The 26,690-nt window shown below is 36.7% G+C and overlaps 1 protein-coding gene across 9 annotated transcripts; it reads right to left on the reverse strand.

The window, feature by feature from the left end:
* Positions 1 to 1,031: 1,031 nt before the first annotated feature.
* On the reverse strand, positions 1,032 to 26,690 carry ESD (esterase D). Of its 9 annotated transcripts, XM_059144121.1 has the most exons (12): positions 26,570 to 26,658; positions 24,558 to 24,723; positions 22,526 to 22,575; positions 21,589 to 21,745; positions 20,300 to 20,418; positions 19,529 to 19,617; positions 15,340 to 15,438; positions 13,543 to 13,667; positions 12,276 to 12,395; positions 10,704 to 10,802; positions 8,115 to 8,282; positions 1,032 to 1,938 (listed from the first exon to the last, which is right to left on the reverse strand). In XM_059144121.1, exons 5-12 carry the CDS (start codon positions 20,395 to 20,397, stop codon positions 1,858 to 1,860), a joined length of 879 nt encoding a protein of 292 aa, XP_059000104.1. In that variant the 5' UTR covers positions 20,398 to 20,418; positions 21,589 to 21,745; positions 22,526 to 22,575; positions 24,558 to 24,723; positions 26,570 to 26,658; the 3' UTR covers positions 1,032 to 1,857. The 9 variants fall into 9 exon arrangements, with proteins under 9 accessions (XP_059000104.1, XP_059000101.1, XP_059000100.1 ...); XM_059144118.1 differs by lacking the exon at positions 24,558 to 24,723 and having other exon boundaries at positions 21,589 to 21,672; positions 26,570 to 26,690; XM_059144117.1 differs by lacking the exon at positions 24,558 to 24,723 and having other exon boundaries at positions 26,570 to 26,690.

Here is a 26,690-nt window from a genome sequence, read left to right on the forward strand (position 1 = left end):
TTACTGGATTTTGCAGATATAATTAAAGTCCCTAATCAACTGATTTCAAATAAGGAAGATTATCTTGAATACAGTGGTTCTCACCCAATTAGGCCTTAAAAACAAGGCTAAAGCTTGCTCCATAGGAAATCCCACCGGTGGGCAATAGCCTCAGCTCGTACCTGTGGTGTCCTCATCCTGTCACGAAACTTTCTGTTGGCCTGCCCAATGCATTTTAGATTGTTTATACAGCTCCCACATGCATTTGGGCAGGCCAACAGAAAGTTTCGTGACAGGATGAGGACACCACAGGTACGAGCTGAGGCTATTGCCCACGGTGGGATTTCCTATGGAGCAAGCTTTAGCCTTGTTTTTAAGGCCTAATTGGGTGAGAACACACTGTATACAAGATCATCTTCTTATTTGAATATCAGTTGATTAGGGACTTTCATTATATCTGCCAAATCCAGTAATAGCAATACCTAGATTAGTTCTTTAATAATGGAGTTATACTGCCAAGCAGGCACAAATTCTAAGAAATCTTTTGCTTTGACCTTTAGAGGAAATGACAAAAAATTTAAATAATCAGTACCAAGGGCCCCTGGGTGGCTCAGTGGGTTAAAGCCTCTGCTTTCAGCTCAGGTCATGGGCTCTCTGCTCAGCAGGGAGCCTGCTTCCTCCTCTCTCCTCTCACTCTGCCTGCCTCTCTGCCTACTTGTGATCTCTGTCTGTCAAATAAATATAAATAAAATCTTAAAAAATATATTAAATAAATAAATAGTACTAATTTTATAGCTTTAAGAATCTGATGGCTTCTTCAATTATTTTACAATAGACAGTCTTATTGAATGTTTAATTTGTATAATCTTTGTGAACTAGATGAATACGCTAATCTTGATGAGCCCTGAGTAACAGATGGATGTGTTGAATCTATATTGCACACCTGAAACTAATATAGCACTCTTATGTTAACTACATGAATTAAAACTTAAAAAGTGTATAATCTTCATGCGTCTCCAACAGAAAAATCTTTTTAAAATAATCAGACTGCATCAGGTTCAAAAGTTTATTCATTAAGTTCTTAAAGGAACACAATAGGGTACTTACAGAGATTGGTTACTATTCTTGGTGCACTCACCAAACTAAATTTCTCCGTGTAACTGAAGGAAAATACTGTGTTTACAGTAACATATGAAACAACTTTTCTTATATAGCTATTTTCAGATTGAATCTTATTGTTTAATTCTTGTCTCTTAGGAGATTCCAGAAATCAAGGTCCATAAATCTGTTTGGTTGAAGAGATAAGAAATTTCAGTGGAATGGGTTTAGGAAATCTGACTTCTAATCTTAGCTGTCTCACAAATAAATGTGTAATGATGGGGAATTTACTTAACCTTTCTGAGCCTACTTCCTTATTTAACAAGACATAGTTATTAAATGCCTATTAAAAGCCAACTAGTTGCTAACCACTTAGAGATCTAACAGTGAACGTAATGAAGACAGACCATGCTTTCACAGACTTCAAGTCTGGCAAAGTGAGGGGTTTAGGCTAAATTACTTCTAACACCTGTTCCTGAATTAGTATTCTAAGATTAAAATGGGATTATATTCATATGTTCTGTGGTTTGAGGTTAATACAACAATGATTTTCAAATGACCTTGACAAAGCTGTAAAATATTAAATATTTCCCATACAAACACTGGTAGGATAACTTTTAAATCATAAGCAGGTTTTACATATTTATCCATAAAGTGATTCAACTATGGAATGATGCATTTTTAGCACTATGAAATCAATGTCTTGAAATCATTTTTCCCTTTCTATAATCTTGAGCAAATTTTGTGTAATCTCGAACAAATTTTCTTATCTGAAGTTTTTCATGCATTCAGGTATTTTGCATGATGTCTGATGTGATCGGTAATAAAGGTTGCAATGAAGTAGTAGCTATGATCATAACCCTAGAAGACAAAAGAAAGAAATGGTAAGATATTTACTAGTCAGAAACATCGATATTAAGGATGTTAAATATATCTCTCAAGTCACTTGAATTTCTTGTAAATCCTGAAATTATTACAGCATGAGGAAGGTTTATAATCAAAATCAAGCTTATAAGTACTTGTACTTCAACATTTTCACTGAACACTACAAGAACAGCAAAAACAGAAAGAAAAAGAAACACGGCATAGTCTAGTTTCTGGATGCTGCCATTAATATGCAAAGAGAGGAAATAACACATCAGCTAAATGTACAGTATAAACAGGTGATCTTATCAACAAGGAATAAAATAACTTAAAGAAGTCAGGAACGGGGCGCCTGGGTGGCTCAGCGGGTTAAAGCCTCTGCCTTCGGCTCAGGTCATGATCCCAGGGTCCTGGGATCGAGCCCCACATCGGGCTCTCTGCTCAGCAGGGAGCCTGCTTCCTCCTCTTTCTCTGCCTGCCTCTCTGCCTACTTGTGATCTCTGTCAAAAAAAAAAAAAAAAAATTCTTTAAAGAAGTCAGGAACATAAGCAAGAGGTTTCAACTCACAGAAGAAACACACTAACATCGGTAAGATGGAAAATATTAAAATACAAAAAAAGCAAACAAAGACAATACAGAGAAAGAGCAAAAATCCACCAAAATGGTTAAACATTGTTTGGGAAGTCAAACACAGCCATCGTAAGTCTACTTAGGAATTTCACCTCCTACACAAGAAAAGCATATCGCATCTTTATTCAAGGAAAAAGGAATAATTCATCAAACCCTGACATCCCTTAGCAATAAACCACACTGGGTAAAGTCAGTTAACTATTTTGAAAATTATTCTGAAACAGAGAGAAAATGTAATAAACACATCTTATACTATCTGGTTAATAAAAACCACATCTAAATAAATGGAGAGGAGATGCTTCCTTGGGGTGTCCTCTGAGTATATGAAGACACTTTCAAAGGAAAAAGAAAAAATGAAGGTGGGAAGAACCTAAAGGGGTTAAACTCCAGGTAATTTGGGGGCAGCCTCCTTCCAAAACACAATGAAATGTGGATTCTGCCCCCACACCTGTGCACGACAGTCCCTAACGTGACCGAGTCTGCCAACCTTATGTAGTTTCACAGTTTAATGTAGTGCACAGTTTCAGGCACACAAGGGATAGCTACGACTATTCTAGTTATTATTTATTATTGTTATTTTATTAGAGAAGTCTCAGGATAAAACAAAGTTATAATTTTGAGCTCTCAGGAGTGTACTCCAAGATTATGGTATATTTTTATCTAAGATACAAAGCCATTGTCCATAACTTCCAGAGTGATATTTAACAGAAGATCCACTTTTACGATAAAATAGCAAATGGCCTATCCTAACATACTGAGAAAGATTTTTTTTTAAGAGAGTGCGCATGCGTTACGTGAGCAGGGGGTGGGGCAAAAGGAGAGAGAGAGAGAACTCAGATTCCCCACTGAGCACAGTGCCCATTGGGGGCTTGACCTCTTAATCCTGAGATCATGACCTGAGCTGAAATCAGAGTCAGACGCCCAACTGACTGAGCCACTGAAGCACCCCAAGTTTTTAAAATGTCAACTTAAAGGCAGGAGAACACATTAAACTACTGGCCTAAAAGATGCTTATATAATTTGAGCTAATTTTGTCATTCTTGATTGGTTCTCCTGTTCTATTTTTTGATATTATTACATGGGTTAAGGTCCTTTAACTGACTTCTTTGAGCTGGTATGCTGTGTTTGCTAAGCAGCTTGTGCAATTCCATAGATTCACTGACCCTTGAGGGAGCCTTGGTTTGGTCTTGTACCTCCCACTTTAAATGGAAAAATCATCAGTAGCAAACTCTCTTAGAGTATAAAAATAAATGAACACATTCTTTCAATCTTCCCTCAGCTCTCAAAAAAAGCAGCAGTGCCTCAGCAGTATGATGAACACTTACTCTAACAAACCACGTTTTCCCCCAACTTTTTCTAGACCCAGTTAGAAAAGCTCCGATATGAATCCCTGGGTTATTTAGTTTCTTCAGGATACAAAGAAGACCCCTGAAAGGTGCTCACTTGTTTATTTCATAAGCACATCCTGAGAGTCTATGTGCTGGGTGACTGCGCTAAGCAGGAGCACACAGGGACACATGAGATCCTTGCACTTCTAGAATTCTCAGCCATGTTCCTACTATTCTCTAACACGTGTTGCAGCGGCCAAAACAGTCTCTGAGTCTTCGAAAAGGGCCTGAGACTTGAAGAGGAGGGATAGCCTTGCTTCAGTGTTGTTTCTGGAAGTTTCTGTCAGGTCACTGAAATCTCTTCCTCACAATGTAACTTCAATTAACTGGAAATAAGACATATGAGGCTTCGAAGTAAGATCTGATCTTTGAATGCTATCAGAATTCTGCTGTCTAGTGCTTTTTCAATTTAGGTTTGCTGAAGCCAAAACAGGAAAAGTAACATTCTATGAGGTAACAGACAAATATCCCTATGCACCACAGTTACCTCTCAATTATTTTTCGGACAGTAGAGTATAAAAATAGGCGGTGAGCACTTAACTCCAAAAAGAGGTAAATAAATCAAGTTGGTAAGTCATGTACATGATTGTAATAATTCTCGATCTTCCTCCTTAGTTCACATATAGTCCCTGTTTTTCTCAGTCTACTTAATGCTTCACCACTCCCATTTCTTTTTTTTAAAGATTTTATTTATTTATTTGACAGAGATCACAAGTAGGCAGAGAGGCAAAAGAGCTGAGGGAGAAGCAGGACCCCTGCCAAGCAAGGAGCCTGATGTGGGGCTTGATCCCAGGACCCTGGGATCATGACCTGAGCCGAAGACAGAGGCTTTAACCCACTGAGCCACCCAGGTTCCCCTACTGCTCCTATTTCATAAGGAAAAACAGTTCTATTGTACTTATATGTCAATGATATGGCAGATACGACTCTCAGACCTGAGGTCATCTGAAGTCAGTCAAAGCTGGTCTGAAAAACTTAAAGGCAGCCTCTCCGGAGCCATGCCCAGTCATATCTACTCAGTTGCTCATTCAATTCCAACTTTGGACAGTGTGGTTTGCTCTTAACCTGTACTTGCTGGAAGGAAAAGTGAACAACAAACTGTCTGACCTAAAGATTGTGACTGGTAATTTCAATACTGTCCCACTTTTTTTTTTTTTAGAACTGAATGTTTTGTCTTGACTCATTAAATATACCCAGCTGTGTTTTTTAAGTTGCTTAGGATATAAGCATTTCAGATATAAATAAGTTGATTTATTTTGTCTCCCTCAAAGAATTTCATCAGTATTTTACTTCGATGCTGATTTTATAACAAACTCCAGAGATCTTTCAGTCTTTGCTGGCAGGCTAAAACTTGATTGTTGATAGTAACAACAGAATTTCCTGGCACCGCCTCAGGGGAGGAAGAGGCATCCAACACTGCTGGTGCCAAGAGACGACTCGGAAAGAAAAACGGTTTATTACATTATGTATAGCTATCGTTAATGTAGTTATAACACACTACTTCATCATCAAATTTGAATGTGGATTTCTCAAAGTTGGTTATTGACTAAAAACCTGTAATTCTGGTAAGTGTTTAAATTAACCTAAGAAAATACTATTACTTAAAGATGGACACTCAGAGAAAATAAGATAAATTTAATATATTGGTTTTTGACATATTTTCCCACATGATCTATATACACACACACATATACATGTAAATATTATATATACATGTAAACATATATGTAAATAAATATATCATATATATGTGTGTGTTATTTACATGATCAAAATATTAGGGAAATTAAATTTTATTATTTTATTATACATATAATCTTATATATAATATATAATTATATATAATCTTATATACGTAATCTTACATATTATTATATATAATATGTATATTATTTACTTGATCAAAATATTAGGGGAATTAAAAAAAATAGGGAGACTGCTGTGATTTGTTGTATAAATTAGACTGCAGGTTATATATGAATTCTCCTTGTGTTAGCGAATTCCATGCTCCTCAGGAACACTGCTTCACCTTGCTTGGGAATGGTTAGACTGATTACAGGAGGACATGAATTCCCATTCAAATGATCTTGCTTCCAATTCTGGTTCTACTGTAAACTAGCTGTGTGACCTTAGATACATTAATACTTTTCTGAGCCTATAAAATACACAGAGAGGAGCCATATATGCAAACCTACGGCAAACATCACACTTAATGGGGAAACACTGAAAGCCTTTCCTCTAAGATCAGGAACAAGACAAGGTGCCACTTTTGCTACTTCTGTTCAACATAGTACTAGAAGTCCTAGCTAGAACAGGGGGGCAAGAAAAAGACATAAAAGGCATACAATCTGGAAACCTATAAAATCATCTCTGTTCATAGGTGATATGATCTTATATGCAGAAACCCTGAGGATTCTAAAGTAGTAAGGTACAAAAGCAACACACAAAAATCAGCCACATTTTTATAGACTAACAATGAACAATCTAAAAAGAAAGTTATAAAAACAACTGTGTCATTCCACTTATATGAGATACTTAAGAGTAGTCAGATTTATAGAGAAAGTGGAATGATGGTTGCCAAACGTTGGAGCAGGGAAGAAGGAACAGAAATTAGTGTTTACAGGTATAAAGTTTCAATTTTACAAAATAAAAAGTTATGAAGATGGATGGTGGTGATGGCTGAACATTATGAATATATTTAGTAGCACAGATGTGTACACTTAAAAATAGTTAAGACGGAGGGGCACCTGGGGGGCTCAGTTAGTTAAGCAACTAACTCTTGATTTCTTAAGCAACTAACTCTTGATTTCTGCTCAGGTCATGATTTCAGGATCCTGGGATGGAGCCCTGTGGGGCTCTGTGCTCAGAGGGGAGTCTGAGGATTTTCCCTGTTCCTCTCCCCTTACCCCTGCTCCTGCTTGTGCTCTTTCCCCACGCCCAAATAAACATACAAAACCCTTTTTTTAAAAAAGCTAAGGTGGTAAATTTTATGTATAGAATTCTGACACAATAAAAATGTTGAGGAAAAGAAACAAACAAAAAAAAAAACCACCCCAGATAGACAGGACAGCAATGGTCGCTCATTTGGTCCCATAAAGATAAAATGAGCTAATGCTGTGAAAACGTTTTTTGTAAACCAAAATGTACCACTCTACACACTGACCTAGATTTAGCTGGACATATATCATAATTATACATTTTAGATAAATGTGCCTGACACAGTACCCTAGAACATGAATAAAATGTTTTTTAAAATCATAATCATTTGTAATTTACAGTGTTCACTTTTTCATCCTGAAATATTTTGTTTATATTATATTCCAAAGCTTGGGAATAAGGAATTTTAAAAAACTAGAAGTAGAATTTCTTTAATTTAACGATTTAGCATTGAGGTACGTAAGTAGTAGAGAGTCAAGAGTCTTTTAGTCAAAGAAAACTTACAAACCAATTGAAATTCAGTAATTATTCTTAAACCACAAAAAATGCCAAGCATCACAATGGATAGATTAGCAACTAACTCAAACAGTATAAAGTGCCTAAGTGTTCCTCAGACAAACAGTTCACAGTTCCTGAGGCTAAGATGTGTATATAAAGTGAAGAGTAATTAAGATAGAAGGTTATACTTGCTATTTACTGTGTAAACAGCTCTGTGTCAAGACAGACACAGCCAGTAAAGCTCTTGAAGTCATATTCAAGCATGAAGCTTCTTGTTTTTCACTGGTTCTATGGTGGGACAAAAAATTATAAATACTTTTCACTTCTGAAAGCTTTCCTCTTTCTGTGGGATGCGATCATAGGTTAGTAAGAAGGCTTTCACTTTAAGTGTCTTGTTATAATTAAAAAATTCCTTACTAGAGGTAGCTTTTCAAATTCTGAAATATAAAGTATTGTGGAATCTTGCTTATTTATTTATTTATTTATTTATTTAGAAAAAGGGAATGAGTGAGTGCGGGGAGGGGGGTGCAAAGGAGAGGGAGAATCTCAAGCCGACTTGGAGCTGAGCACAAGCCAGACATGGGGCTTGATGTCACAACCCTGAGATCATAACCTGAGCTGAAATCCAGAGTCAGATGCTTAACTGACTGAGCCATCCAGGCACCCCTGGAGTTCTGTCTTATAGTTACTTAGAACAAGCTGAGGTTTCCTAGTACTTGCCTCTTGTAGTCTAAAAACAACAGGGACTTTCTTTTCCGTACAGGCAGCTATGAAGTTATCAGGTAGTAACTGTCCATCTGTAAGGAACTGGTCATCTTTCCCTTGATCAATCAGTATGTCCAGCTGGGAACCTGGGTAGGACTTCACAAGGTGGGTAGCATCATAAGCCTAGAAAAAGAAAAATATTGAAAAATAAATTTGAAAGTGCCCAGAAAGATGTTCTTTAAAATAGACTGCAGTAAAACCAAATAGAAATTTAATGTTATTTAAGCTCTAAGGATGATTAAATCTGAAAAATGCTTTCTTGTCTTGCCTGGTTTTTATTTATAAGGTCTTCAGAAATCTATGCCCCACACTAACAGCCTCTTCTTTACTTCTAAGCAGTCCTGGGCTAGTGGCAAGAATTCTGTATCTCAGCACTCTTCACAGAATAAACTTTTTTCTTCTAAACCTTTGAGGTTCTTAATCACCTCTCCACTCCAAAAAGAACAAAAACAAAATTGTAATTTTGTATCTTTATAAATCCCTCCACAAATTGACTATTTCTTCTAACTTCTTTATTTATATCTTTTTCTATTTCCAGATATTATCGATTTCAAATAGTCTATTTTGTTGCCTCTTCTTTTTGGCTCTAATTCCAGACTTAAATACATTCAGCCTTCTCTTCTGTGGTCTGTTGAACAGCACCAAATGTCTGCTGTCCCGGTGAGCTTTCAGGAAGATTTAATTTAAATAATCTGAATCATATAAACAGCTCCTCACATTTGTTATCTGAAGAGCTGCCACTAGATACAAGTGTATATTTTACCATCCACCTTTAAGTATTCTTGATTATTAATATATATTCAGTACCCATAACTTCTATGCACCAAATAAGACAGGCAAAACCCCAGATTTCCCTTCTAAAGTATTCTGTTTTTTTAAGACTTGCTTTCTTTAAACTATTTATAAGGAGACAATGGAAGGGGATCTATAAAGTCCAACTAGTGCTAAGTTCCGTGATTTCATACTTCTGCATGGCCTCCTTATTTCAACAGTAATTTAAATGACAGCCTAAATGCAACATAATTAAGATGGTAAAATCAACTGTCCCTTAGAGAAAAATTATATAATTAGATTTCTTTAGAGGTTACCTGTGCCTCTACCTCTCCCCTCCTTTCTTCCAACCAGTTCATCTTTTTCTTTTTCTTCTCCTTTTTTTTAGATTTATTTATTATTTGACAGACAGAGAGTGAGAGAAGAAGTTCAAGCAAAGGGACAGAGAGAATCCCAAGAATACTCCTTGCCGAGTGGGGAACCCAATGCAGGGCTATACCCATAATCCATGAGATCATGACCTGAGCTGAAATCACAAGTCAGACGCTTGACTGAGCCACCCAATGACCCCACCAGTTGGTCTTTTACCCAACTCCCATCAGAACCTAAGCCCCACGTGAAGGAGAAAGGTTATCACCTTCGTGACCTAACATTGCAAACTCCACACAGGCTCTGCACAGTTGGTAAGGACCCTAAACACCCAAGTGCGTGCACTGTCAGCTCACAAAATACTTAACAGTAATCACTTCCTGCATTCTTCCACTATAATACAAATCTAAACATAATAAAACTTTTTTAAAAAAAATATTTTATTTATTTGACAGACAGAGATCACAAGTAGGCAGAGAGAGGAGGAAGCAGGTTCCCTGCTGAGCAGAGAGCCGGATGTGGGGCTTGATCCTGGGTCCCTGGGATCATGACCCGAGCAAAGGCAGAGGCTTCAACCCACTGAGCCACCCAGGTGCCCCTACAAATCTAAGCCTACACGAAATAGAATTCTAGTGTGGTGACTAAAGATTAACCCTCCAATTTGTAAGAATTTTAATGACCCATCTTAAATAAAATTAGGATCCATGTGTGAATGACCCTGAACACACAACAGTAGGACAGAAAAGCCTTTTTCTTCCTTCCACTCAAGTATTTTCTACTTGTTAACATGCACATGATGAATGCATGCATTTGCAAAATATTCAAACTCTTGGCGATGTTTGCATTTCTGCACAAAAGTCAAACAGGTCTCGAGAGAAAGAGCCATTTTTTTAATTTTCATTTTGAAGCATCTGGTCCCCTGCTTGAAAAAGCAATCTTGCTATTGGGAATGCGCACATAAATATACATCACACAGCATCTATTTTTAAAGACTTTAAAGCCTGGAATTTAAAATCCAAATCTGAGACATGCTGGATTTTGAAAGAGATATGTGAAATAATTAAAAGGCTAGGACTCATGCTTCCTGTGTACATGGTTAATAAGAGGCAAATTCTAAAGTCAGCAATAAAATGTGGTATTTTCTGGCAATGTTAATTTAGAAACAAACATAAACATTAATCACTCTCAGAAAAAAGAATGTAGTTTCGGAACATCCACCACAATTCAATACAACTAGAAAATAGTGCTTTTTTGTTGTTGATATCGTTCTATGTATATGCTTTTGTTAATTATTTTAGCTCTGGATCTTTCAGTGAGTTAGGAATATAATGTCTGTGGTGTGTAGATTTTTCACAGGTTTGAAAACCTAAGAATGAGTATGAAGACAGCCATCCCAGTACCTACCTTCCATTTACTTTGATCTGTTCCCAAATATCCACTAAAGGCTTTTTTGCCCCAAGGACAGAGCACTGGGTTGCAAATGGGAGCAAATGCCGACACAGACTTCAGAAAGAAAGGAAATTTAAAAACAAGTTATATTTTGCAAAAAAAAAAAAAAAAAAAAAAATGAACATTTGCAACTTACTTAAAAACTCAGAAGTTCATCTGCATCTTGCTTATAAACTGACTTGCCATGAAAACTTCCCTGTGAACAATTTTCTGTTGGCTAGATGAAGCACTCAGATTGCAGGCCTCTCCATTATACAGCTTGTGTGTGTTCCGTTAAGAGCTAATTAGCCATATGTGCCAACAGACTGTAAAGCAATACCTTACATTTTTATTAAATAAGACACAAACACAAGTTTGTATTTTTTCTACTCACTTTTTCCATCTAAAATTAATGAGTAATACTACAGAACCGTTTATAACCACCTTTGTGAACATGTTATTAAATCAGACACACATTATTTCTCTTAAGCAGGGCCAAGAAAGCACTGAGCAAAGCCCTTAAATGTTTGTGTTCTATGCAGTCCTGTTTTTCACTGGATAAGTGGCAGAGATGGAAACGTTCAGTTTCAGAGCGCTTATCAAAGTATGTATTTATCAATGTCTACTAACTTTTTTAAAGGACAAAAAACAACCAAATCTGATTTTCTCCCTTGGATGTAATAAACTAATTGCCTTATGTACAAAAAAATAGAAAATAAGGCCTTAATTTAAAAACCTACTGTCAAGACATGAATTAGCTCAACTTTATAATAATGCCTACTAAGAGAAAAATATCTGGTGCCACAATAAGAAACTGCTCTAAGAAATACTGTCATTTCTCAAGGACACACCTGAAATGGCTAAGACGTTCTTTCTAAGGGAAAGAAATGCATTAAAGAAATCTTGAGCTATCTGATAGTCCTGGGATGTTAAAGACAGACGCAATCCTGAGATTATCACTATTTCATCGTTTCCTTTTTCAACATGACTGTAGGCAGCCCTGCCCAGGAGGACATTTTACATATGGTGGCTATTCCAACTTGGCTTCTTTAAACAACAAAAAGAAAAGCTACATAGTTTAAAATAAATGAATGGAAAGACTGAGTGTTATTTTCCAGTTAAGCTGCAATCCAATTTTCATCAGAGGCAATGAGAAGAGAGAATAATTAAACTGTTACAAATCATGAATATCTTCTTCTACCTCAGAAAATCAAAGTCAACTTTATGAAAAAAAAAAAAAAAAAAAAAAAAAAAAAAAAAAAAAAAAAAAAGCCTAGAAGACTACAGTTTGAATAGAAGCAACAAAAATTGTTTTATCATATTTCTAGTAGACCAACTGTGATAGAATTCCTATACTTCTGATTCTGGAGCATAGAATTGTGTGGTCCAATTTTATACTCTTCCCTTATAGCTCCTTGAAACTCCCAACGCTAGGAAAGTTTAGTCCCAGTACTATAAAATAACAGTATCTTAATTTCACTCTTCGAAAGTTCCTGACTTCTATTACCCAAGAGAAATACTTGTCACTGAAAGCTTCGGTAATCTTACTTTGTACTTTCCAGGATTCTTCAAAGCACAAATCAGAGCTCCATGGCCTCCCATGGAGTGGCCAAAAATAGACATCCTTTGGGGGTCCACTGGAAAATTGGCATTTATGAGCCGGGGAAGCTGGAGAGAATTTAATAGTGTGACAAAAGGTATGAAAGAAACAAGTTTAGACTTTTTCAAAGTCATATAAAATAATTACACAATTAACACTTCCAAATCACAGTCCCAAAATACTATGAGCTAATAAAGATGAAAAAAAAAATCTCAGGTAGAGAAGGATTATTAATATATCATTGGAAAAAAGGAATCCTCAGAAAGCAAATTAAAGAGGATGATGCAGAAAGAGCCTTTAAAAATGTCTTAACTTTTGGTCTAGTAATTTCATTTCCTGACATCTATTCTAAGGGAAAAGTCTATAGGGAAAAAGAATTATACATACAGTCATTGTAGTAAAATTTATTGTGATAAGAAATATATGTAAATATGTAAACATCCTACATTAGGGAAAACTAAAGTATGACATATGACAGAATATTATGCAATTATTATGGCTATGTTACAAGTAGAGTACTCAAAATTATCTATTTTATACAACTAAAAAAAAAGAACAAGATGAAAAAATTTTACAACTGTATGAAAACTGGTCATACAAAAAAAAGCCTAGAATATACCAAGACATAGTTATTATTTGGGGCATGGAATAATGTGTGATTAAAATTTTATATTATTAGTTCTGTGAAGTGTGTAAACCTGGCGATTCACAGACCTGTACCCCTGGGGATAAAAATATATGTTTATAATAAATAAAAAATTAAAAAAATTTTATATTATTGTTTCTGGGTTTTTATGGTATACATATTAATAATTAAAATAATAAAACTTAGAAAAATGAACAAACTGTACAAAAATATTATTAACAGAAGCAATATTTACCTTTACCCTTTCTAAATAAGCTTTGGTTAATCAGTATAAAATATATCTGAATAAACCAGCCGCTAGAGTTTTTTCATATATTGTTTTCTGTGTATACTCTGGGTAGTGTACATAGGTATCAATATAATTATTACCCTCTTTAAAATTGTACTTAATATTAATTTAAACCATAGTAAATAAGATTGCCATACAAGGAAACTTTGGAATGTTCACTAACATAATCAATAAATCTGTACCAAATAGATTCACCAGTTCCATACCCTGGTTTAAAATTCTCAGGACTAGAGGGACCAAACTACTGGAAATCGTCGATTAATAAATACAATGAAATTACCTCCTCAGTTACATAAGAGTACATTCTGTAGTTAGTCTTCCAAGGATCTTCAGTGGCATCCACATAAAATCCAGCACCGGTGCCGAAGTCCCAGCTCTCATCTTCTCCTTTAATACTGCAGCCCCCTAGCAAGGACATATCCTGTGGTCTCATCTACTCCACGTTTAGTAACACTCTTTTAAATGAACCTGACAGGGCGCCTGGGTGGCTCAGTGGGGTAAGCCGCTGACTTCGGCTCAGGTCATGATCTCAGGGTCCTGGGATCGAGTCCCGCATCGGGCTCTCTGCTCAGCAGGGGGCCTGCTTCCTCCTCTCTCTGTCTGCCTGCCTCTCTGCTTACTTGTAATCTCTCTCTGTCAAATAAATAATAAATAAAATCTTTAAAAAAAAAATAAATAAATAAAATAAATGAACCTGACAGTTCATTTGTATTTGAGCTGTTCACCAAATATTGCAATTCTCTGCCTTTTGGGGCACATACGCCCTGGCCCTCTTGTCCCTGAATGGGACCACGTGACTAGTTCTAGCCAATAAGGTGTGAGAGGGAATACCCTTCCAGGCCAGAGAATTCACTTTACTAAGGTCAGGCACGTTGGCTTTCTTTGCTGATGAAGTGCCCTCCTATGTATTCTGAATATCTGCTTCTTCACTGTTTACCTGTCAAAGGATTATACCCTCTCTCTATTCTTCTAAAATGTGTTGAGATTCCTTCCCTGAGGACCCCCCACTATTACCAAAACTTCTTTTCTCTTAGAAGGGAAGGGAGACAAATGCTTGTGCTCAGATCACTATCTTGCACTGAAAACACTTCCTATGAACTTTGGAATCATTCCATTATATTTCCCCTATTTATTCATCCCTCAGTGGGATTTTCTTATAATCTTTAAAAATTTATTAGGTTTTATTTTATATGCTTGCAGGTGGTTAAAAAGCCAACTATCAGGACTATTAATAGAATTACAGTAATATGTAGTTTCAGGAAAATGACCTCTTCATGATATTCAGTACACTCATCCACGAACATGGCATTTTTCCATTCATTAAAGTCTTCGTTTAGGACGGTTAGCAAATTTTATATTTCTTAAAAAAAATAAATCTTCGCATTTTACAAGTTTATTTCTAGGCATTTAATATTCTGATGCTATTCAGAATTAAATTTTTTATCACATTTCTAATGAGATAAGTCTTGCATTGGTGTATATGTCCTGTGAAGGAAATGCACTACTTCCGAAGGCCAGCCACTTATCTTCCAGATAATTTTAGCTCCCACTTAATAAATTATATTTCCTGAGACTTCTAGGGTCACAATGTAAGTTCTAACTCTCTAATGGACTGAGCTCTCAAATATTTGATAGTTTCATCTCTCTAAGGTAAGCATGCTAGTTATTTATATTAAAGCCAATACACATTAAGCTGTCTGGTGAGCAGATGAGAAAAGACCATAATTTTTATGCGACAAGAGAGTTAACCTATGGAATAGAAATATTTTTATGCATTTTGGCACTAGTGCCAATATGATATATTAACTAAGCTGCTCAGTCTGTTTTGCAGTGTCTTAATCTACAAAATGGGAATAGCAAAAAAACTCTCATAAGAGTGATGTCATAAGCAAGATTCACAGTGAGGAAAATATAAAGCATGGTATTTTAGAGTACTGATATCATTTGAAAGATTAATAGAGATAGTAGCCAAAAAATAAAATAAATAAAAAATAAGGCAATATTACATTATACCACTTATGACTTAGTCTGAAAGATTGCTATTTCTACAAAGGATCTCTGGACTGAGAACACTTACGAGGGCTGGTATCTGGAGCAATGATGATGAGGCCATGTTCGGAGGCAGCTTGCTGATAACCAGCCTTTGATATAAAATTCTGCTCTGTGCAAGTCAAACCTGAGGATCAGAAATAGTGTTATCTCATGCTACCCTGTGAATGGTTTATAAGATGTAAACCTTTTATAATGCAGGAAAATAAGCTCATTTGGTATTATTAAAACACTTCTTAAAAAAAATAATTCTAGGGGCGCCTGGGTGGCTCAGTGGGTTAAAGCCTCTGCCTTCGGCTAGGGTCGTGATCTCAGGGTCCTGGGATTGAGCCCCATATCGGGCTCCCTGCTCAGAGGGGAGCCTGCTTCCTCCTCTCTCTCTCTGCTTGCTTGTGCTCTCTCTCTCTCTCTCAAATAAATGAATAAATAAAATCTTTAAAAAATAAAAAAATAATAATTCTAAAGGAGACGATAAAGTTCCCTTTCTCATAAAATTTACAATAATATTAATCTAAGAAAACTATCTTACGTTAAATGCTCCCACAGCTGTCCTTTCAAAGTTACTCACTAAAGTTTCAGTTATCGAAATCCTTAGGACCAGAGATATTTGGGAATTCAGAAATTTTCAAACTGTGGAATGGCAATATGGTGTGGAAGCCAATGTGCTCTCAAGCCTAGTGGAGTGTTGTCAAACATGCTAATGAAACACGTCACTATTCCTGCATCGAAACATAAATATTCATGATAAGTCATCATAATACTGTAAATGACTCAATTTTTATTTTTTTATGTATGAGTAGTCCTCAGCAACAAAATTCAGCTTGATCATCTCTGTATTCCTTGCTATTTTAAGGAGAAATGGTCACCACATACCTTCCTTAAATTTTCAGCTATTTCTGCCTTTTTCCCTAGGTATTGCCTAATACCTAATGAGACGACTGAATCCTCTCATTACAGAAAGGCCAAGAATAAACCAGCAATAGATGGATGAGCTAAGTATCACATAACCCAACACCCTTTTCCCAGTGGCCAATGCTAAATATCCCCCTACATCTGATAATTAGTGATATCAAAGCTTACTAGTATGCACAATGCAGTATGAATTAACTATGAGACACTTTTATAGTTTCCATTTATCCCCTAGCGGCCAGCCAGGGCCTGATGAAATGGTTGCTAGTGAAGACTAAATTAATACATGATTACAAGATACAAAGTTACAAGTATCACTGGATGAAGTGTTCACGTTTAACGTTAGGATGCACATACTTTCATGAGTCCTGGCAGGAGAACAAAGTCCTTGGTTGTCCATAATGTTCCTTCCTAGTGCATCTTCCAGAGATACAGATGCCTCATCATGATGAAGAACTACCCCAAATACTGATAAAAGGTCAGTGGTCTTGATGACCTTAGTGTAAATGTATTCAGAGGCAAGGTAAAAGGGTAACAAGAATGGGTTTTGGATTTCAGACAGGATCTGGTTCTAGATTTGTAACTCACTTACTGGCTAACCAAAATCAGGCAGGTAACTTGAATATTCTGAGCCTCAGTTCTTTCATTTGTAAAATGGGGATAATATTGTTATGATTATCTCATAGCATGTCTATGAGGACTAAATGTGATAATGTAAAAAGCCTTGAGTCATGTCTCAGACCCAGTGCACAGTGTCTTACACTTGGGAAATGTAAATGTTTAGCAACCAGAGAAAAATTCATCTTTTTTTCCTAGTCAAAACACAAATTCCTTGATGAAGGTATTAGGAAATGAACTGCAGACTCATAGAAATGAAGATAATTCTACTAGCAGAATTACTCTCAAAAATATAAAGAGGGTTACTAATTAATATTAGTATTAGTATACTAATCTTTATCAACTAAGCTTACTTTATATGAAGAGCTTTGGGGATTTTTTGGCTAACAGTTTACTGAGGTAGAATTCAGAAGCCATACTATTCATCCATGTGAAGTGTACGGCTGCATGGCTGTTGGAATACTGACTATTATGGAACACTACCGCTATCTAATTTTAGAACATTTCTATCACCCCAAAAAGAAAACCCATACCCATCAGCTGTCACTTCCTATTTTCTCCTAATTCCTGCCTCCTCAGCCCTAGGTAATTAGACTTTATGGATGTTTGTTTTGGACATTTCACATAAGTGGAATTTAACACTATGTCATCTCTCTGTGGATGGCTTCTTTCATCTAGCATGGTTTCAAGGTTCACCCATGATGCATGTTGCATCTGTGAGGACTTCATTACTTTTTGTTGTTGAGCAGTAATTCCACTGTTACCACACGTTACTTATTTAGTTAGTTGACAGACCTTTGGTTTGTTTCCACTTTTTTGCTATTTTAAATAATGTATAACGTAATATATGGACATTTTTGTACAAGTTTTTATATGGACACATATTTTCAATTCTCTTGGGTATATGGCTAAGGAAGGGCTGCTCTGATGGTCACCTTGACTTGGGAGATGCAAACCATGCCATCAGGACCATCTTTTAGAATTTCAGTTTGGAAGCTTTAATTCAGTTACCTTAGTAATTTTAGAAATATAACAATTGAGGTCAGTCTCTCTGCCATTGTTTTCCTTCACCTTATCAGGAAATTAATATCCTGAAATTCTTTTGCTATTATTTCTCAAGTGTATATAGTCTGACAACCTTAATTTTTTTTATTTTTTTTTAAGAAAATCAAGCCTTAGGTTCCAAGGTCTATGTTCTTCAGAATCTCACTATGGAAACTGTCCTGTCATGTGATATAAACAAACACAAATTCTGTTTTTTACTCACAAAGCTCAGAAGATAGGTCTTATTATTCTAGTACCTCTTACACAATATCCTGGTACTTCTGATCTAGGTTATTATACTTAGAGCCAGGAGAAAGGATTCCAGCAGCTGTCACCAGGTAGACAGAAAACTTACAGTCAGAAAACTTGTTCACTCTGTCACGTGATACTGGTCAATACATAAATTCTCGAGGCCTGTGAAACCGTTACCTATTCTACAGATTACATGACTTTGAAGGCCACCATCAGTTACACAATACTGTTTCTAAAACAAGCATGCACTTTTGTTCTTGTTACTTTTGGCAATACCCAATGCTCTTCCTGCAAAACCAGTTTGCTTTTTTCAATCACAGAAGTGGGTTGTTGGTAACAATCAGATAGATACTCAATGTACCTTTTATTTATTTTTATTTTTTATTTTAAAAAAATTTTTACCTTTTAAAATGAAATGTTTAGGGGCGCCTGGGTGGCTCAGTGGGTTAAGCCGCTGCCTTCGGCTCAGGTCATGATCTCGGGGTCCTGGGATCGAGTCCCGCATCAGGCTCTCTGCTCAGCAGGGAGCCTGCTTCCCTCTCTCTCTCTCTCTCTCTCTCTGCCTGCCTCTCCATCTACTTGTGATCTCTCTCTGTCAAATAAATAAATAAAATCTTTAAAAAAAAAAAAAAGAAATGTTTATTCTCATTTTAAATGACTGGTATTTGGGGCTTTTCCTTGGTAAAGCACACATAAGAGAGGATTTATTAAAATCCAAGCTATAAGCAATTTTAAAGTAACACAAATAGCACTCTATGACATAATTTGGTATCTATCAAGTCTCTCCTTATGTTTGCTTCTAAAGATAAAATGCCAAAAATGTTTGGTGAAAAAATTATCAGATAGCTTCAAACTACTGGTGGCAAAAACTAACTCTCTCATAATTCACTCTACAGTCTTTAATATTCACCACTGATTAAGAAGCTTTAGTGTTCTTCTGTGATTTTCCTGACTGTTACCAGAGAAGACTGATGGAGTCCAATTAAAACATGCTAGAGAAGACTATAAGAAGTTACCTGTCTACAGTTTCTAATTAGCGTATCAGGGGTATTCTGGTTTTACCTAATATTGTTCTATTTGAGTGGTAAAATCTCTACAAACTTCAGAAATTCTTAGCTAAGTACCAATTAACTTTTCGAAGCTCTTGCTATTGAGTCCAGAGTTTTCTATTCTCTATTAAATTACTTGGTTTAATTTTAAAAGAAGTGAAATAAATATAATTCAGTAGGTCTGAAATTATTCTCAGGATAAAGTAAGAGTAAACTGTAAGTGGCTCCTAACGTCTTTTACAAATGGCTCAGCAAGCACACCAGTAAGTCAAGATAAAAGAGTAAGATAAGGCCGTTAAAAAGAAAAAGGAACTCCTTCCTAAAACTCAAATGTGTAACACTTACCAGACAGCCAATACAGTGCAGGGCATTTTTCAGTTTCTGCCTTTGGTGGTAAGTAGATACCAAATTTCATTTTGCAGCTCAGTTCAACACTGTAATTTTAACAACCAAAAATTTTTAATTTAATTAATAAATTAATTTTAATAAAATTTAATAATTATTAATTAATTTAATAAATTTTATTAATTTACTTAATAAATTCAATTTTAATGACAAAAAAACAATGCCTCTCACTGGTTAAAGACAGAAACATAAAATAAGTGATTTAATGTCCAAAATCAGTAATTCCATCAACATTTAAGGAATATACCTTGGCCCTTGAAGAAAAAATAGGGCCAAATTAGCATACTGATCTATTAACCAACCTGGGTCTTTGCTGTGCATGGCACATATTTGGGGGTGGAGGGGAGATAAATTAAAAGAACAAATATAATACTCCCAATGTAGCACCAATATTACTAAAAGAAAAACTGCTTTTGTTTATAAAGAGATGTGTGAAATAACACAGTTTTATAAAAAATAAATCCTAAAGATCTTGTATCACATGTTTGTTCGTGGAGACTGAAATGTACCGTATCTTTAATTTGTTCTTTGCCATTAATACCTTACTATAATCATTAATATCACAATGAGGTAATTTTGATAAAAACCACAGGTATTTTTCCATGTAAATGGTAATGTGTATAACAATTATCTTCCATGGGTCTATTTAAGAAATCAAATAGATGGAAGCAGAACGAGAGATACCTAAAATTTTATCTTCTTGGTAGTTACCTGTCATGTTCAAAAACTTTCTGCAACCCTTCAAAGCACTTGTTGCTGGAAATCTCCTTCAATGCCATTCTTCCTTTATTAGTAAAGATTAATCTCATTAATTTCTAGAATATTCGTTCCTGAAAATTTTGAAACAAAACTGTTTTGAGATGAATTACCCAACATACAACTGTTTTCTACTGAGACTATTTTTTTCACTTGCTAATTTTTCCTGATAAATAACATTAAGAAACTGACTCACTTTCGTGTACACACTTATGCTTGTTATGCATTTTAGGAAACTTTAGTATGTCAATACTAATTTATCCAGTAGTGTAACAAGCTTTTTCTTTTTGTGGACTACCCCAAATTCTTTTCAGAAAGAGGGAGAATATATACTAATTAACTACTATAGCTCAGAAGATCAAAAACTGTTAATAGTTTACCTGTCAACTGTAGCAAAGGAATCAAAGAATTCGTCTTACTCATTGCTGATTTTTTAAAATGGGAAGAAAATGATGTCACCATAATGATCTGGTAACAAGAAGTGGTAACATTTATTGGGCATCTACACTGTGATCACCATTTAGCTATATGTGCACCCAGATCGAATTCCTTGTGCTATAAGAGTGTTTCTGAGAAAGTGATGCCCAACTTTTAGATTCAATAACTCTCCTTTTAAAATGAACCGACAAGTAAAACATTGGTGAATTAAAAGTGTAGCTTATCGATGGGAAATTTTGAAGTCTGGTAATTCTTTTCTCTGAGACAAATCTTTTAAATGTTCATAAATAATTTTAAAGGTGAATGCTAAAATACCACTCTTTATTAATTTTTAATAATACAAAAAAAGGTCAGTAAACTATCCTTACCAGAAGTGCCTGCTTAGCAAAGAGGAACCAGCCTGTTTCTGATGTGGATCCCTCAGGAAGGATTCCCTTCCCCTCCTTATTATAAATCAGTTAGTCGTACACACGAAATAGAAAAATCCTCAGACACTATGGACAGGTATTACCACTCTTGTGGTCTTCTCTACGAATAAGTTCCACACAATTTCTACTGACATTCTCAGTAACAGTATATTGACCAGTTGTGGTGTTAGGGTTACTTTAAAAAAATACATAACAATAATCTTAAAAAGTTAATCTTGGAAATGTCTTTGCGAAATTCTAAATAAGATTAGTTTCAAGCCTACATTTTAGTAAGTTCCTCAGTAAATCTAAATACTAAATACTCAGTAAATCTAAATATTTAGCTTTGCATTGGAAAGCTGGGATTTGAGCCAGGAAGCCTGACATCAGAGCCCCTACCTTTCACTGCTGTGCTCTTCTGCTTCTTTGGAGGGTCTTTACATATTCTCTTCTTTAGATGCTCTGAGAGGGACTATTAAAATCCTATTAAATTCATAGGATTAGGGCTTACGATTACAGAGAAATTACCTTCTATTCACAGGTTTATGCATTTAATCTGTAAGAGATCAATTCGTAACAAACTGCTTACACAGGTGACTAATTATTATAAACTTCAGCTATTCTTGCTCATGATCCTGGCTTAAATAATTCACGAACACACACATGTAATTTTAACATATTTACATGAGACGAAGGAATAGAAATTTTTTGCTAAATTAGTCCTATTTTCTTAATTTTAGTAAGGGATATGTCTGCTTTCCCAAGCCATGGCACACTGAGTAAATATCTAGCACCTAAGAGATAACTAATAATTATTTGTTGAATTAATGAATAATTTATGTTATTCACTTCTGACTACCAACTATGTGAAAGTTTTAAAAATCAGCTTGTCCTTCATCTTTTCTGTTCTATGCTTTGTTATTTATCTTTTTTAGTAAAGCATTAGTCTACTTCTACTTTTTTAATGTGTTTTAATTAAAATTCAAAATCAAATACTCCCCATTTGGTCAGAGAAAACCAATTTAAAATGCTGTGTGTTCAACTGATAGAACAAGCTGAAAAAAATGAAATCAAAGATTTTGAAGCTTTTCCCCCTCTAATCACCCATTTTAGAAAGGACCTTTGATTACAAATCAAGAAAAAACTTAACACACACTCAATAAAAATATGACATGAGCTAAGAACTAGACACAAAATGATATATGAAATAACATACGAGGTGACTACTTTCTTCATTAAAATTTTTCTATGTGAAAAATAACATATTTTAAAGCAAGTTATTAGCTTTTTCATCCAAATGTCAAAGTAACACCTAAGAAATAAAACTTAAATTTACCTGATCAATTGCTATTTGCTTTATTTGCCTGTACCAAAGGATAGATGATCCTGAAAAAATTAAAAAAGTTAAGACCAAGTGGCTTATAAACAGGACATACTTTTCACAACACAGGTTACACAGACACGTGCAGGGCACAACACATTCTGAGCAGAGACATTTTCTTGTCTTTACCCTGGCTAAGGCAGCGTGGCAAAAGCTGAGGGAACAGCATCACTCCATTATCTCAGCCCCTAATCTAACTACCTTGAGAACCTATTTTGACAGGTCATTCTGTCAAAAACTTCTGCTGGACTAAGATCCCTATGAAGAAAGTTGTGGGGGGGGGGGCGCTAGGGTGGCTCAGTGGGTTAAGACTCTGCCTTCAGCTCAGGTCATGATCTCAGGGTCCTGGGATGGAGCCCAGCATCGGGCTCTCTGCTCAGCTGGGAGCCTGCTTCCCTTCCTCTCTCTCCGCCTGCCTCTCTGCCTACTTGTGATCTCTGTCAAATAAATAAATAAAATCTTAAAAAATAATAATAATAATAATCTTCAGATTCAAATGATCATTCCAGAAAGCTGTTTGGGACATTCCATTAGCATCTAATAGGGCATTTTACAGTGACCCAAGATGAAGTTTTTATTAAATGTTACTTCTGAAGACTAAACATGTTTTTCCAGAGGCCCATCCATCTCAATGTGTGCATGTCAAGTTGTGTAAAATGTCAGGTGACCTCCCTGAATGACCAGCTCCCAGTTAACAGCAAAGGGGATAGTGACAGGTCTGTCAAATAAATAAATAAAATCTTTAAGAAAAGAAAAAAAAAGAAAGCTGTGGGGTTTTTTCCTTTTTAATTAAACAGAAAAAATTTTTTCAAGTGTCATTTATTAGTATGAAATATAATCAACCGCTGAGGGGGAACAAAACAGGAGTTTTGTTCCTGTTCTAGGGGCTAGAAGAGTAGAGAGAAACAGAAAGCCTTGAGCTGTCTGGCTAAGACATGCAGATGGAACAGGTCGTGCAGGGAGAAAAGAGGGAAAAGAACAGGACTTCAGAACTGCTGGGCTGGCAGGCTAGAAAGGATGAACTGCTGAGAAAAATGAGAGGGCTTATGAACGACACTGAAGGGACTGCTGCGACACTGTAAGAAATAGAAACTTAGTACATATGAAAGCCTGTCACTATCATTTGTCTGTTGGATGTCTTATTTCGGTTCTTGGATATTTTGTAGGAGAAATGGACTGAAAGAGTGGGGCAGAACAGCAAAACACCAAACAAATCCCTTTCTCAAGAAAAACCCCAAACAAAAACAAATAATGACTTCATAATGACAGCGGGTGTTACACAATTTTTCTAGAGAGTCAATGAAATGAACAGCAGTATTTTTCAGAGAAGAAAGGTTTTCTCAAGTGCACTGCCAAGCCAATCAGGTAAATACTATATTAAAGAGAAATCCATCTTTATTCATGAAGCATTTATTCCCCCAGAAGGCCAACTTGTCAAAAATCTTAGTTTTTCTTTTCTTTCCTTATTCAGGCTAAATGCCATCCTCTTCCAGAAATCTGTGTTCTCTATATATTCATCCATTCTTTTTTGTTTTTTTCTTTTGATGAGCCCCAGAAGGTGTCTGTCTCTTTCTGTGTTTTGTTCCCATTCTTCCTGACTCCTTGGACTTTGACCCATTTCTTCACTTTCAGGGGTCTCACTCCACCAGCTCTTATAACCTACACAGGTCTCCCCAGCATTATTGGATTATGGCCCTGCTGACCATCACATCTCTGTTCAAATCCTCTCTTCACAGAAAACTTACGATCTGGGTTCTTCTACTCCTCCCATCTCCCTTTCCTTTTCTCTTTGCATGCACTCCTTCCCTAACTCCCATTCCCTATGTTTCAACCACATTTCCTAAGTGGAAGAACTGAAATCTGCATCTCTAGACCCAATCATGCTCATGCATTAGTGCCAGAATTCAAAGGTCTTGCTACACCCTTTTACCAAGATATGCCACCAGCTAGTAAAACTCAACACATCTAAAACTAAGTGTGGGGGCACCTGGGTGGCTCATTTGGTTGATTTCGGCTCTTCACTCTTTCAGTTGATTCACTCTCCATTTTGGCTCAGATCATTATTTCAGGGTCCTGAGATCCATCCCCATGTAGGGCTCTGCACTGGGTCTGGAACCTGCTTAAGTTAAGATGCTCTCTCTCCTCCCCGCACTCTGCCTCTCAAAAAATAAAAATAAAAAATAAATTTAAAATTGTCTATCTCCCACCTTCAAATCATTTTTTTCTTCCCTTTTCTTGCCTCTCTGTTCATCCATGCCTGTCTTGCCCAATCTATGTGTAAAATCTCTTAAAGTTACCACTGCTTTGAATTCCCACTGCCACCATGCTAATTATACAAAAGAAGTTAGAACTTCAGCTCCTACTTCATTTGCCTCTTGTATGTCCCACGAAAATCAATCCTGCATGGAAGCTGAGGGCTTTAATACACATAAGCTTACCGTTTAATGGATACCTATACACATTACATATTCAGGCCTAATGTGGCCTACATGCAATTGTTAAGTCATTTTGACTTATTATTTGATTTTTAAAAATTGTGATAAAAAACATATAAAATTTACTGACCTAACCATTTTCAAGTGTATAATTCAGTGGTGTTAAGTATATTGTCAATATTAAAAACGTGGTTAGCTTGCGCACAACACCAGCAGAGGAGAAATCTTGGCCATCTCCAAGCTGTTGCTGCTGCTATAGGTGTAGAAGGAATCCCACTCACCTAGTGGTTTAAAATCACTAAGTCACTGAAATGAAATTTAATGTGAATGAAAGTCACTGAAATGAAAGGTAACTAATTATAATTTTATTTCAGGTGTGATGCCATAGAAACTTCCTAAAATTGAAACTATGAAGAACTGACAGAAAGATAATGATGAAGAAAACTCCACATATACTTTGGTCACATTTTAACCGTTTCAAGCCAGTGTCTCTTTTCCTTTCTAAAAATTCACATGGCTGGTCCATAGAGAAATTTTTAAGCCACCATGGAGGAAAAAATATAGCACCCATGAATACCAAACACCTTAACTTGGCTTTCAAAATTGTCTCCAATGGTCCCACATTATTTTTCTGGCCAAACGTTCTACTACCTTAAGTAACTCAAACTCAATTATGCAGAATCCAAGGATAGTCTGGATGTTTCCACTGGGCAGCTCTATTCAATGCCATGGTGTTAACAGTTTCAGAGGAGGTTCTAGAGCCAGACCCTCCAGTTTCAAATTCTGGCTTCACCACCTACTACTACTACATGACTTTAGACAAGCTAGGTAATCTTTCTATGACTCATTCCCCAACTATAAAATGGGAATATAATATGACAGAGTTGCTCCCGAGACTAAGTGAGTTAATTTATTATCGATTATAACACTGCAAGCTACGCATACAAATGTTAGTTATAATTACTCCAGCAACCTCGAATGCCCCCACAGTCCGCTCGGCGACGCCATCAGGCAGTGACCTCCAGACGCCACCAGAACTCGGACAGCATTTACAACACGAACAGACTAACAAAGAGCATGCACGTGCGTGAGCAGGTGCGGGTTTCCCCGGTTCCCGGGGGCCTGAAACGCGCTCCCGCAAGTGCTACGACCGCCCTGGGCTCTGTTTTTCACTAAACTGGGTACAGAGCTACTTCTTGCGGTGGCGATCGGGTCAAAGGGCGGGACAATCTGGGCAAAATGGAAAGAGCTAAATAAACGTAGCGGGTTCGGAGACCGCAGGCCCGAGCGCCCAGCGTTACACCAATGTGGAAGCTCAGGGAAGGAAAGAGATTCGGCCCGAGGCCTGCGCTTGCAGCCAAGATCCTGGCCTCGCCGCCCTGCCCTTGGCCTCCAGCGTCTCTGGGTCGCGATCGGGAGCCGGCCCCCAGTTCCAGCGATCGAGCCTGCTCTCCTCGCCACTGGCCTCAGCGCCAGCCCCGACCAGGCCCCGCCGGGTCCCGGGTGCAGCCAGAGCCGCAGACGAACCAAGGATACCCAGGGTTCTAGCCCGACAGAGTCCTACCTCGGCGACTGGTGGCACGGGGAAAACAAGCAGCACCCAGGCGGCGCGGAAAGGCGGGGCCTCATCATGGCCGCCGGGAGCCCACGTTTGGGGTCGCCCAGTCTCGACCCCGCCCCCAGAA

This window comes from Mustela lutreola, chromosome 13, assembly GCF_030435805.1.
Source record: "Mustela lutreola isolate mMusLut2 chromosome 13, mMusLut2.pri, whole genome shotgun sequence".
In the NCBI taxonomy this organism is placed as follows: Eukaryota; Metazoa; Chordata; class Mammalia; order Carnivora; family Mustelidae; genus Mustela; species Mustela lutreola.